We start from the raw sequence: 15,700 nt of genomic DNA on the forward strand, positions 1-15,700 counted from the left end.
CAGTTACAGCGTTCAAAACAATGGTTATAGGCATGCTCAAGAAAATTAGTGAGAACTTCAACAAAGAGATAGCAAGCATAAAATCGTACATAGAAACCATAAAAAAGAACCAGACAGAAATGAAGATTACAATAATTGAAGAACTGCAAGGAATCAACAGCAGACTAGATGAAGCAGAGGATTAAATCAGCAATTTGGAAGACAGCATAGAAGAAAACATCCAATTGGAACAGAAAAAAAAAAAGAATAAGAAAAATGAGGATAGTTTAAGGGGCCTCTGGGAAAACATCAAGGATAACAACATTTGCATCATAGGGGTACCAGAAGGAGAAGAGACAGAACAAAAATTTGAGAACCTATTTGAAAAAATAATAACTGAAAACTTTCCTAACCTGATGAAGGAAATAGACATACAAATTCAGGAAGAGCAGAGAGTCCCAAATAGGATGAAGTCTCAAAGAGGCCCACGCCAAGACACATAATAATGAAAATTCCAGAGGTTAAAGACAAAGAGAGAATATTAAAAGCATCAAGAGAAAAGCAGTTAGTTATCTACAAGGGAGCTCCCATAAGACTGTCAGATGATTTCTCAACAGAAACTTTGCAGGCCAGAAAGAATTGGCATGGAATATTAAAAATAATGGAAAGTTAGGACCTACAACCAAGATTACTCTGCCTAGCAAAGCTATCATTTAGAACTGAAGGAGAGATAAAGAGTTTCCCAGACAAGAAAAAGCTAAAGGAATTCATTACCACCAAACTAATGGTAATGGGAGTAGTTGTAGAGAGACTTCTTTAAGATGGAAAAAAAAAAGGATTAAAAATATGAATAGTAAAATGGCAATAACTACATATCTATCAACAATTATTTTCAATATAAATGGATTCAATGCTCCAATATAAAGACATAGAGTGGCTGAATGTATAAGAAAACAAGACCCTCACATATGTTGCCACAAGAGACTCACTTCAGATCGAAAAACACATATAGAGTGAAAGTAAAAGGATGGAAAAGATATTTTATAAAAATGTAAACAAACAAACAAAAAGGTGACGTAGCAGTACTTATACCAGACAAAACGGACTTTAAAACAAAAGCTATAACAAGAGACAAAGAAGGAGCCAGTGATCCCAGTTCTAGGTATTTACCCAAAGAAACCCAAAATGCTATTTTGAGGGGGCCTGTGCATCCATATGTTCATTGCAGCACTGTTTATAATGGCCAAGATGTGGAGACAGGTTGGGTGTTCTTTAATGGATGAATGGGTAAAGAGTAGGTAGTACATATATGCAATGGAATATTGCTTGGCCAAGGAAGAGAATGGGTTTTTTGTTTATTTGTTCATTTTTTGCCATTTGTGGCAGCATGGATGGACCTGGAGGGTATTGTACCGAATGGGGTATGTCAGACATAGACAGGTGCAATGTGATTTTGCTTATATGAGGAATCTAAAGAACAAAATATACAAACAAAACAGGAATAAAACTCATAGATACAGAGAACATTTTGATGGTTGTCAGATGAGAGGGGTTCAGGGAGGTGGATGAATAAGGGAAAAGATTAAGAAGTACAAATTGGCAGTTACAACATAGTCATGGAGATATAGGTTATACCATAAGGAATATAGTCAATAATATTGTAATAACTATGTATGGTGTCAAATGGATACTAAATTTTTGGGGTGATAGGTGGGAGAGAGGTTGGTGAACAAGGTGAAAAAGGGAATATAGTCAATAATACGGTCATAACTATGTATAGTGCCAGGCGGATACTACTAAACTAGTCAGGGGATCACTTTGAAATTTATATAGATGTCTGACCACTATGCTATACACCTAAAAATTAATATAAAATAATATTGAATATCAACTCTCATTGAAACATTAAATGAGAGAGGGGGAAAGATGAAGAAGAATGAGAAGTTCAAATTTCCAGGTATAAAACACATAACTCATGGGATGTAATGTATAACATAAGGAATATAGTCAATAATGTTGTGATAGTGTGGTATGGAGTCAGATGGTTGTTGGACTTATCATGGAATCATTCATTTAAGTATATAAAAACTGAATAATTAGGTGTATTCTTAATACTTAATTATAGTATATTCTATAAACTAATGTAATATTGAATATTAGCTATATTTTAACAAAAATCTTGAAGAAAAATAAAAGAAAGTCTAGACATAAAAGATGCCACAGCTGTGATAAAGAATTCAATGAATGGAATATGGTTTAACAGCATATTAGACACAGATGAAAGGGAATTTGTGGACTAGAAGTTATGTCAGAAGAATATATCCAAAATAAAAATAGTAGGAAAACAAAGGATGGCAAACACTAAACACAGGGAAAAGATGTGGAGGGTAAAATGACAAAGTCTATTCCATATGTAATTGAAATCCCAAACAGAAAAAAGAGGAAATTGGGCGGAAGAAATATTTGAAGAAATTATGGTGAGAAATTTCCTACAATGATGAAGGATATCAGGCCGTGAACTCCAAAGTCCTTTGAACTCCAAGCAATATAAATCCACAATTAGGCCCTTTATAGTAAAACTGATGAAAGTCAAACATAAACAGAACATCCAAAGATCAATCTTCAAACAATTGCCCTGACATCTGACTTTTCAATAGACATGATGGACATAAAAACACGAGAGTAGCTGTCAACCAAGAACTCTAAACCCAGGGAAAATATATATTTCAAGAATAAAGTTTAATTAAGGACATTTCAGACCAAAAAACAAAAAGGAAACTTCATCACCGGAGAATTATGGTGTTCTTGCAGTGGGAAGATATTAATCCCAGGATATTGGAGATATTGATTGAAAGTCAAAGACGAGCAAAGGAATTAAAAGCAAGGTAAATGGTGATTAGTGAATAAGTCTAAATGAACATCGATGGCAAATATCAATAATGATGATAATAATACATTGTGAGAGTTAAGATATACTTAGAATTAAAATATACTACAAATATGGCATTTATTGAGATGAGGTAAATTAAATTTAAGTTTGCTAATGTTTCTTCGTCATCATGGAAAATAAAAACACCAATTAATATTAAAATTGGTAAGACTTAGTGATACCCGAAAATCAGGAAATAAACTGAACCCTGTGGTTGTCCCAGCAGAATGCTTGGAGAGACATCCCAGGCCAAAGTGCAGAAAGGAGGACCTCAGTCAGAGCCCAGCAGACTCCCGAGTTGAGGAGACAGAGCTGAAACTTCTAAAAGGCTAAGGTATCTAATATTTTCCAGGCAGAGTACTAGAGAGTAGATAGCTCCACAAAGGAATGCTCTAGCGATCTACAGAAGGAATCCCTCAAGTCTTCAGCTGAGTACTGCTCAGTACATGCATTAGAGGAAATTACCAGTGCATGAATGAGAAGATGAGTAAAGAACAGTACATTATTTGAAAGAATGATCCCTGGAGTTTACACAGGGCTAGGAGGAGTGCCTGTTCTCATATGCTAGACTGGAAAACCTAAAAATTCTTAGAAAGCTTAGAAAGATTTTGCCACAATAGTGGAGCAAAACTAGCAATATACTAAGTGATACACTTCTCCTCCCCGATTCAGCTTAAGGGCAAGACTTGAAAAGATCAAACTCTTTCTAAATAACTTAACTGATCCCAGAATGAATATTAAATATATTTATAAAAATATATCTCATACTTATCAGAGTAACTGACAAAATTAATGGGCATAAAAAGAAGTATTAAAAGATCAATCTCTGTGCATCTCTGGTGTTTCTGCCTATTCTACGAGCAGAGGCTCTAACTGCCTTTGTTTTGCCCAATTTTTTCAAGGATGCTTGTATAGTGAACAATCTCAGAATTGAGAGAAACTGTACCCCTCAGGAGAAAGAACAGGCTAGCTTACAGCCTTGGAAGATAAGAATAGTCCTCTCCCCATGTTTAAAGAGCACACATGCTTACTGTCCATGATAATATTCAAATTCTCTAAGATCAAGATTCACCCCCTGTAATACAACCCACTGAGTATTCAGGTAACACTTGGTCTCCCTGTGGGAACTGAGACTCAGGAAATAGGCACAAGTACTCTGGCTACTGCTATTGCTCTGAATAATAAACTGTTTTTCATAGCCTGGTAGTCATGTCTTCTGTCAGCATCCATGGAATTGTGGCTAGCAACTTGCTAATTTGCAAGTAAAGTAAAATCTCAGACCCTGCCCAATTCTTGATGAAGCAGGCAAGTATAACCAATAGAAAAAAAATAAATCAATTGATAGATATCAATCCAGAAATGGCACAAATGGAGTAATAATACAAAGCAGGCAAGTATAACCAATAGAAGAAATTAAATCAATTGATAAATATCCCTCCAGAAATGGCACAAATGGGGTAATAACATAAAAGCTCATATTTAAAATTATTATAATTTTATTCTACATCTTCCAGAAGCTAAAAAAAGGATTACCCATGTTAATTAGCGATACTAATTGAATTTCTAGAAATGAAAAAACAGTGGCTGAGATGAAAATTATACTTTATGGACATAATGGCAAAGTCAACACTACAGAAGAAAAGATTAGTGAATCTGAAGATGTAGCAATAAAAACTATCCAAACTGAAATACAGAGAGAATTAATGACTGAAGAAAAAGAAGAGCATCACTGAGATATGGATCAACTCCAAGGGTAATTCCAATTCCAATTCCGAAATCTCTGAAGGCAGGCATGGGACAGAGTGGCAGAAAAAATATTTGAAGTAACAATGGCTGGAATTCTTCAGAAATTTCATGAATATTATGAACCCACATAGCCAAGAAATTCTATAACCCTAAAACACAAAAAAATAGATAAAAGTATACATCATAATCAATATACAAGCACATCATAATCAATTAGCCCAGCACCAGTGAAAAAGAGAAAACTCTCAGAAACAATCAGAGAAAAAAGACAAGTTATATACTGAGAAACAAATATAAGTACGAAGCAGAAGCATCATCAGAAACTATATTTACAGGCAAAACCATAGATGAATGTTACAAACAATGTTAAACTAAAGAAGGTACAAAAGCATATATATTGTACAAATCATCTACACCAACTTTAAATAGCAAGAAAAATGACTATAATATTTAGAAAGATGTGCTTAAGTGGTAAAACAATAAAGGAAATATAGGTAGTTGTTACAGTGAAAGTTGGTGTTAATTAAACTTTGGTGCTGGGGAAGAAGTTTTGATTGGACTGTGAGATGGGCATCTAGGCTGGATGGTTATCCTAAGGATATACAGATTTTCTACTTGCTTTTATTTGAGCTCTGTATATTTTGTGTGCCTTCCCGTATGCATGTTGCATGTATAAAATAATTAAAAGAAGGAAGAAAGGGAGGAAATAAGGAAGGAAATGAGGAAGAGTGAAAAGAAAAGAAGTATTAATGGCACAATTTATTAAACAAAGATTATGGTGTGGATTGGGGCAATGGTGGGGGCGGGCGATGTTGCACATAATGCTGACTTCCATGAAAGTAATGAAAAACTAAAAATCTGACTATGTTATGGGTTCTGACAACATATTAAGTTTAAGAATAACTTGAAAATTTTTATGATAATCAGAATTAGAATTAAATAATAGAATTAAGGAAAGATATCTTACTTTTAAAATTTTTGAAAAAGATATACCAAACATGAGAGTATATTCAGCAGTGCAAATAATAATAATAAATGAGTAGCAGCATAACACAAACACAGTATTATCAAATATGATGACGGAAAGACATGCAAATAGTTATGATAGTAAATGTAATTAGTTTACTTTATTAAGTGTTAAAACCACTCAGATTGAATTAATTTCAATAAAATAGTATAGGTTTAAAAATACAAAGTTAGAAAAAGGGATATTTGAGAAATGAACACCGAAAGAAAACATGAAAAACTACTTTAGAATCTATCCAGTTAGAATTCTAGAAAAAAAGATTTAAGTGAGAAAGTTTGTCATTTTATATCAATAAAATTTAAATCCCTGATTAAATAAATCATGGGTTTTTATGTATCAGATGATATGGAAAGATACAATATAAGTAAAACCCTATTGGAAATGCAATGAAGAATTCATAGATATAAAATTTTCAATCAATGACAGAATAAACAGACTAAAAATGACATGAAATCTTTGAAAAATGTGATTCACAGTGTAGTCCTATTGTAGGCATGCACAGACTAATCAATGAAACAGAATAAAGAGTTTAGAAATAGACCCAAGGTAATATGGGATTTCAGTACATATTTAGGCTGACATTCAAAAACAGATGACTCAATAAATGGTATTAAGACAACTATTTGGCCATTTGGAAAAATAAACTGCATCCTTATCTCATTCCTTATGCCACCTTAAATTCTAGAAGGAGAAAAGATGAAATGTAAAACTAAAACTATAACAATACTGGATGGAAAGAACCAAGGGGTATTTTCTTTAAATTTTGAAATAAAGATGACTTTTTGAACTGTTAATACTCATATATACACAGAGACATGACTGTATGCACATATGTTATGAAATACATGCATAACATATATATCTGCAGTATGTGTGTGGGTATATGTCATGTAAGAGAGAAATAGCTAGAACTGAATGTATAAATTTTGACATGATAAATAAAGTTTATAATCAAACTCTAAACTGGGAAAAAGTATTCTCAGCTTAAATGCCAAAGAATTAATTTCCTTATTACAAAAATAAATATTTCATATATCAATAAGAAAAAAATAAATATGGGGTGCCAAAAAAATGTGTACAAGTGGACACTTTGGTCAACGTTGTTCAAGCAGTAGTTTGCCATAATCAGAAGTGTCTGGACATTGATGGTAACCACTTTGAGTACCTTTTGTAATTGCAGAGTCAAATGTGACTTGTGTTCATCATTTGTTATTGATATATATTGAGTATTACAATTTTAATAGTTTTAAAATATGTATACATTTTTTGGCACCCTCTGTATATAAGCAACCCAATAGGAAAATGGACAGAGAACTCAATTATAATTTACAAAAACGAAAGATAGTCATTACAAATATGAAGACATGACCTATCTCACCATTACTTAAAAAAGGCAGATAAAACATTATTTCAGTGTCTTTTCCTTTTGAATATCAGATATTTAAGTAGGATTGAAAATACACCAAATTGGTATAAATAGGGTTTTCAAACATGCTCACACACCATTGGTGGGAGACTTATGAGCATAACCTACTCATCAGCAATTTTGACTAAATCTAATAAATATAAAATGTTCATATTTTAATCCAAGAATTATGTTTTAGGAATTTATCATAAATTAACACTCACCAAAATCATGGAGATATTTATTCACAAAAATGTTCATTGCAATACTCTATTTAATAACAGCAAAAAAAGGGAAACATCTAAAAATGTATTTATAGCATGGAATATAATGCCTCTTTTAAAAATAAGATTTCTAAAAAAATTGTAATGACAGATGCTTATAAAATATAAATTAAAAAAGCAAGAATAAAAATGTAAATTCATTTTGATTCCAGGATATATTTATATATTTCTGTATGTGTGTGTGTATGCAGACATATACACAAAGAAACACACACATAACGCATATATATGTACACACACACGTACACTTATATATATATATATACACACATATATATATTATACATACCTATGTATATACACAAAATAATGGCAATATACAATATTAATAGTGGTGATCCCTTAGTTGTAAAATTATCCATAATTATCAATACTTGTATGTATTTTTCAGTGTTTCTGTAAGGAAATTGCCTTTCTTTTGTAACTACTGAAAAATAATAATTTTAGAAATAATTTATATTAGGAAAGTTTTATTTGCCCTAGGAGAAAACTAAGGATGATTAAAAGATAACCAAATTTTGCTCTTAATCTGGGGTATTTTAAGATGGGAAAAAGTACAATTTTGAATAATAGCAGCAATCAAGTTTTAGGTTTATCAAAAGGACACAATCTCCATTATCTTTAAGACAAGCATCAAAGAAACAAAGTTTTTGTTCTTAGGAAGATATGAGCATCTAATCATCTACAAACAATAAAACTATATTGTTGTTGCTATTGGTTAAAAATAGTCCATTTACAAAGTGAATTTAGATTTATCTTCTAGAAATGTTTAATTCCAGACTGATGTTCCCAGACCAATTTTTATGCAAATTAATTAAAACATTAGCTTGAGCCAAACTTATTTACCAGGGCTCCAAAGACACAATCATGTTATCTTTTTCTAAGGAAAAGTGAATGGATTTTGGGGTTATCTGTTCTAATGGTCCCCTCCTATTAGTATGAATGATTGAATTCACTGTATAAAAAAATATACATATAAACTGCGGGATCCTTTATGTTCTTTTGTCTCCCCTGCCAGGAGGGATTAGGGCAAAGGACAGTGGGTACAATTGAACTAGACTGAATTTGGAGAGGTAAACATAAAACTTGCCCCATGGGGGTCAAGACAACAGGATGGAATGTGGAATGTCTGAGTGCACTAAAGAGAAAGGCAGGTGCACTGGAATCATCATTAATACACAGCAGGTCTGGTTGTGGGGCAAGTAGCTCACACATACCTCCTCTGTGTAATATGTCAAATCCTGAGTCAGGAAGGATCAAATACAATTATTCTTAGATTTCAAAACTGTGCACCACATTTCTTTCCCCATTTTTTACTAACTTTATTTCAGAAAAATTACAAAGAAAATATATGCATTTCCATTTCAAGAAAAGATCGCCAAAATATGTTAAGCACACAGGTCAAACACATCAAGAATGGGGACAAGTAATAAAGGCAGGGGAGAGAAACATTCCAAAAAAAAAAAGCTTGCAATGGCCTCTCATCCTCAAAGTGAAGTGCCAGACCTTAGAAGTCATAGAGAAAAACCCTAGAATTCATCAACCACTGTATGCTGCCATCTCCGGCAGTCCCACCATATCAGCAGTGCTCCTAACCCTAACCCTAACCAGGCCCTGTTGAATTGCGATCTTCCTATTTTTGATAGAATTCCTATGAAAATTTATCAAGTGGAGCACTGGGACTGGAGACAGAGCAGAATATAGAGTGGCTGCTTCTACACGCTGAATGCTCTACTCTTTCCCTTCCATGTGCAGATAAAGCCAGATCACAAATGAGTTACAGGTCCCAGCAATGACCTGGGAGTTCCCCATATCAACAGTGATAGAGAATGATGCTCACTCAATAAACAGTGAAAGTTCCTCTCAGTATTATCTTCCCAATAAGCAAATGTTAGTGGTGCCTAGAATCTTTACCAGGAGATATATCCTTACATAATGCCAAAGATAGAGGTAATCTAAGATATTACCTAGTTTTTGGGCCTTTTAAAAACATAATAATGAAACTAAGTCTAAACTCATTATGATTTGAAGCTGTTTCCAGGAAAAAAGGATTTGTAGTCAGATAAGACTAGCTATAAATTTTGAAAACAGAATGGGGATCATGATACTTACTTGACAGGGCTAATATGATGATTAGAGAAAATGTTTATGAAACATTTAGGCAAATTCTGGCATTTTTATGGAATTAATAATTATGAAATATATTCTCTAGGCTAGTGCTTCTCAAGATTTAATGTACATAGAGATCACCTAGAGATTTAGTTAAAATGCAGACTATGATTCTGTAGGTCTGAGATGAGGCCTGAAATCCTGTATTTTGGAAAGCTCCCAGGTAATTCCAATGTGGTTTACCCATGAACCATACTTTGAGTAGCAGTTGGGAGAAATGGGGGTGGATGGGGTTTATCAGCAGGGAAAAGGTCTGATCAAATCCATATTTAAAAATATATTACTGTTAGCAATTTACAAGATAGATTACAAGAGAAGAAAATGATAGATCCAAGTGGGACATAATATATCCCTGAATGAGTAAAGGTGAAGGCTACTGGATGGTGGGAAAAGAGAAACATTTTTCAGAATCATCAAACCTTGGTATTTCATTGAATTTTAGGAGTGTTAAGAGAAGGGCATCAAAGACAGCTTGAGATTTTTACTTTCAATGACCAAAATCAGATTCTGTTGATTAAAATTGAGCTCAAGAGATATGGATGTCAAACAAATATTTTAAAAAAAGATATAAAAGGCATCCCAATTGGAAAGAAAGAAGTAAAACTGTCATTATTTAGAAATGACATAATGCTATATAGAGAGAACCCCAAAGATTCCACCAAAAAACTATTAGAACTAATAAATGAATTTAGTAAAGTAGCAGGATACAAAATTAATATTCAGATATATTTTGCATTTTTATACACCAAGAATGAACTATCAGAAAGTGAAATTAACAACCTTATTTATAATTTCATGAAGATAAATAAATAAAATACCTAGGAATAAATTTAACCAAGGAAGTAAAAGACTTGTACTCAGAGAATTATAAAATATTAAAGAAAAAAATTAAAGAAGATAAAACTAAATGGAAGCATATACCATGCTCATGGATAGAAATAATTAATATAGTCAAAATGTCCATACTACCAAAAGCAATCTGTAGATTCAATACAATCCCTATCAAAATACCAGTGGTATTTTTCACAGAACTACAGCAAATAATCCTAAAATTTATATGGAACCATTAAAGACCTCAAACAGCCATGACAATTGTGAGAAAGAAGAACACAGTTGGAGGTATCATGCTACCTCATATCAAACTATACTACAAGGCCATAGTAATCAAAAACACATAAGTTAATGGAATAGAATAAAGTGCCAAAAAATAAATCCATCCCTGTACGGTCATTTAATCCTATGACAAAGGAATCAAGAATATACACTGGGGTAAAGAAAGTCTATTCAATAAATGTTGTTGGGGAAACTGGACAGATACATGAAAAAAATGAAACTGGACCACTTTCTTACTCCATATGCAAGAATGAACTCAATATAGATTAAAGAGTCAAATGTATGACCCCAAGTCATAAAACTCCTGAAAGAAAACATAGGTAATAATCCCTCAGACATTACCCTTATTAATAATTTTACTGTTATATCTCATCAGGTAAGGGAAACAAAAGAAAAAATAAACAAATGGGACAACATAAAACAAAAATTTACACAGCGAAAGAAACCATCAACAAAACAAAATGATATCCTACTGAATGGGAGAAGACATTCGCCAATAAAACATGTGATAAGTGGTTAACGTCCAAAATTTATAATACAACTAAGCACCAAAAAAAACAAACAATCCAATAAAAAAAATGGGCAGAGGACCTGAATACACATTTCTCCAAAAAGGACATACATATGACCAATAAACATATGAGAAGATGCTAAACGGCACTAATCATCAGAGAAATGCAAATAAAAATCACAATGAAATATCACCTCACACCTATCAGAATAGCCACCATCAATAAATCAACAAACAAGTGCTGGCGAGGATGTGGAAAAAAGGGAACTTTGTGCACTGATGGTTGGATCGCAAATTGGTGTAGCCACTATGGAAAACAGTTTTAAGTTTTTTCAAAAAATTAAAAATAAAACTACTCCTCAGTATTTATAAAAAAAAACACAACAAAAAATGAAAACACAAATTCGAAAAGATATATGCCCCACTATGTTTACTGCAGTGCTATTCACAATAGCCAAGATATGGAAACAACAGAAATGCCCAACAATAGATGACTGGATAAAAGAAATTGTGGTACATTTGTACAATGGACTATTACTCAGCACTAAAAAAAGAATGACTTTTTACCATTTGCAACAACATGGTTGGACCTACAGGGTATTATGCTAAATGAAACATGTCAGACTGAGAAAGACAAATACCATATGATCTCACTTGTATGTAGAATCTAAAGAACATAATAAATGAACAAACAAAACAGCAATAGACTCACAGATACAGAGAACAAACTGATCTTTGCTAAATGGGAGAGGGGTTGGGAAGGTGGGTGAGAAAGATGAAGGAATTAGGAAGTACAAATTGGTGGTTACAAAATAGTTACAGGAATGTGAAATACAGCATGGGAAATATAATCAATAATATTGTAAATACTATGTATTAGTGTCAGATGTGTACTAGACTTATCAGTGGGATAAATTCATAAACTATGTAAATGCCTAACCACTACTCTATACACCTGAAACTAATATAAAATAATATTGAATAATATTGAATGTCAACTGTAATTTTATATATATATATATATATACATATATATATATATATATACATATACATATAAATATATATATATATAGTCACTAGATGTAAAGTACAGAATAAGGAATATAGTCAATGGTATTGTAATAGCTAAGTATGGTGTCAGATGGGTAGTAGACTTGTTGGAGTTATCACTTTCGAGGTATATAAATGTCTAACCACTATGTTGTTTTATACACCTGAAACTCTTTTTTTAAAGTAAAAACAAAACCCTTTTTTTAGTTTATTTTTTTTTTTTGCTTTGTTGGTCACTCTAGCAGAGAATGAACCAAGGGAAAGTAGTATAGTGGACAGTTTAAGATTAGTTTTATTAAAGAGACCTCTATAAAAAAGAGAGATTGTATAAGACAGTTTGCTGCTCTAACAAAAAACTAAATAATTGAAAGTCCCATTATCTTACAACAACAAAGGCTTGTCATGTCTGCTTGATTCTGCTCCAAATGTTTTTATTCCAGGGTCTAGGCTGAAGGAGCTCACTCTATTAGGAGCAAGAGAGCAGGAGGAAACGTATAGTGGACCTTGAAGTTTCCACATTATGTCCATTGCTGAGCTATTTTCTAAACCTAGTCACAAGAATAGGCTTGGCATCAACAGATGAGAATATACACTTGTCCCACAGGGGCCACTACAGGCCACGCAGTCACAGACAGAAAAGTAGAGAAAACCCTCTTACAGGAAGAAGTAGGGACAAGCTGGAACAATAACGCAATCTACCCCAGGGATGTACCCAAGCAGAGTGCTTATCCTTTGTGCCAATAACCAACCCTAGCTCTGGATTTCCTAAGCATAACATTTTTCATTAAAATGAGGAAAAGTGGAGAGATTTCAATTTCCTCTCTTAATGAGCACAAACATTTTCTAAAGGGGAAGGAGAAACCAGGGGGTGTGGAAGAAACAAAATATTACTGGATAATCAGCTCCAGCATAATGAAAAGTTGGCTGAATTCTCTCCTGACTTTCACTATATTTAGTCTGTGTCTTAAAAGAATGGTTGAGATGTTAGGTGATCCAATCTGTGAGTGTTCACATTACTCAAGTTTTTCATGCTCTATTGATGGAAGAATGAAAATGCAAGTAGTGTTTTAATTTTCTAGCAGCCATTGATACAGGAAATATCAGTATATTAAAGGGAAATTAAAGGTAGTTAACCCATGCAGCCCAGAAGTTATTTAACATTTAAAAACTTCCAGGTTGTGTCCATCAATGTTCAGTGCATTCACAAGCTGAATACTAATTACACCAATTAGCTCAAAAAAGAGTTTTTGCTTAATTATCTAGATATTTCTCATAAAATAATTGACATAGATTGATGATTTGTAAAATATCTTCATCCTCTGCTTTGGTTCAGTGCTTTTCTCTACCTCTTCATGTATGACCAAAGCATGGTTTCTGAAAATTTTGCTTTTCCAAACCGGGGATAAAGCTATGGTCATTCATATCACATTTATTTTTTAATCACTGTTCTTAACAGGACAAGAGAATGAGTCAATGAAGAATGAAATAAAAATTGAAACAGAGTCACAGAACTCATACATGGAAACAGAAGGTATTGGAACCAGAGCATATTGTTATAAAAAAAAAAAAAAAAAGATGAAACTGTGAACCATGACCCCTATATATACTTTGTGTGAGTGGTGTGCATGATGATTTAGGCAATGATTTCTAGAGAATGGCAATAGTGTTCTGTTTCGTGTGCCTGTTAAAACTTGAGGGAAAATAAAAAAGAACTTTTAACTTCCTATGCTATAGTCACTGTGTTTTGTCAATGATTTCAACTGAAACATCCCTGAGTATCCTTCTGTCTTATTCTATTTAGAGCTTTCATCAAATCAAGAAGATGCCACTATTGTAGAGCAACCTGAAGTGGTTCCACTCACAGATGACCAGGAAGAAAAGGAAAGTGAAAAAGGTAGGATTGCTCTTAAATTAACTCATCAAGAATAGAGGGTTTCTTTGGATTCCTGCTTAGAATTCACTATCAGAGTTATCCTCACGCAAATTGCAGTCTGTTAAGGGGGGAAATAAACATTTCTTTAATCCTAAACTTCTTTTGAGAGTAGAATAAAATCTAGAAGTAGCAAAAGAAGATACTTGTAAGAGTTTTTTGTTCTTCCAAATGGTATGAAGATGTTTTTATTTTTCATTTAGAGTCAACTTAATTTAAAAATTGAGAAAGCTTATAAGAAATCGAAATTATGGACTGGAAGGAAGAGTCTTAGAAAATTTGAGATGGCTATAAAACAAATAGATTAAACGTTTGTATTGATTTTTATTCCATTATCCTTTATAGTGGTTAAGGAAGCAATGTATGTAAAATATGCACATTATATGAACACTCTAAGTTGCAACCTTTTCTGCTAATATTAGGATACCACAATATTGAATACTGTTAAAAAATAAGTGAGCATTATAATGATTTCTGAATACATAGGAGGGATGAACACTGTAAATTTTGAACCAGTATTTGGGGCAAGAAGCCAATATGTTGGAATAGAGATAGAATCTTTTTAAAAAAACTATTATCAAAGAAATTTAGTATTTATTGAAGAACGCGAATAATTCCACTTTCACATATAAAGCAATCTCTTTAAAGAAACTAAACTATGAAATAAAAACTGAGATAATTTCTCTGGTATACTGTATCATAAATGATGCTCTTGAATAAATACGTGTTTGCAAAGCAGTTGCAAGGTAATAACTTGACAGGCCTTATTTATAGAACACAGTGATGAATTTTGTTTCCAAATTAAAATGCAGACATGATCTCAATTGTAAAATCAGGTCAATAGTAGCTATAGATTCCAAATTATGAACTCTTCTTGGCAGGGACATTGATGATGTTTAATTAGTAAGCCATGTTAGCGATTTTGGCATTTATTTTTCCGGTGCATTTAGAGCACAATATTCTTCCATATCTATGCCTTTAATAACCTGTTTTCTACTCCAAATCCTAGTTCAGGCTCATGACACCATGTTCCAGGCAAGTCAAATAAATGGTGTATTCGGAGTGTTTTATGTCTGAGGACGATAACAGACCCTTGAAAGCTTCCGTTCAGCACACAGAAACGTGTTACCCTTCTTCCTGCGTCTTCCCAGCTTCCAACACTCCTCTAATTACTGGAGGGTTAACTACCCACCTTGCCCCTCTCCGTTGTGAGAATACCAATCCTCTTCTGCAAATGGTGGAATAGCATGTGAGAAAGAAGTGAGGTCAAATTCTGCTACTTGCTTGTAAAAACTTTGAAGTAGAATTTTTTTTTTTTTTTTAGTTAGGATTTGACTTTTCCCTGTAGGAGATTAATAATGCTTGTGGGCTTGAATTAACTGCATTGTCCCTTCCTTTCTTTACCACAGATACTTAACTTGGCCCTGTCTTGAATAACTCTGTTAAAATTTGAAAGAACTTAAAATACATCACCTTTATCATTTTATTCTTGGCTTCAAAACAAGAGTTAAAAACTGTTCTGTTAAATATAAGAAAAGTTACCAAAGGAAAGAA

General features: G+C 33.0%; 1 protein-coding gene across 4 annotated transcripts in view; it reads left to right on the plus strand.

Moving 5' to 3' along the window:
* Window positions 1-15,700, plus strand: part of MACROD2 (mono-ADP ribosylhydrolase 2) — a 2,106,080-nt gene that overhangs the window by 2,035,501 nt on the left and 54,879 nt on the right. For 3 of the 4 annotated variants that reach the window (XM_074317442.1, XM_074317444.1, XM_019752053.2), the window contains 2 exons: window positions 13,673-13,747; window positions 14,018-14,110. In XM_074317442.1, the coding sequence (XP_074173543.1) occupies window positions 13,673-13,747; window positions 14,018-14,110 (168 nt within the window). The remainder of the gene's footprint in view (window positions 1-13,672; window positions 13,748-14,017; window positions 14,111-15,700) is intronic. The other variant, XM_074317443.1, reaches the window with a different exon arrangement.

Source organism: Rhinolophus sinicus, linkage group LG13, assembly GCF_036562045.2.
Source record: "Rhinolophus sinicus isolate RSC01 linkage group LG13, ASM3656204v1, whole genome shotgun sequence".
In the NCBI taxonomy this organism is placed as follows: domain Eukaryota; kingdom Metazoa; phylum Chordata; class Mammalia; order Chiroptera; family Rhinolophidae; genus Rhinolophus; species Rhinolophus sinicus.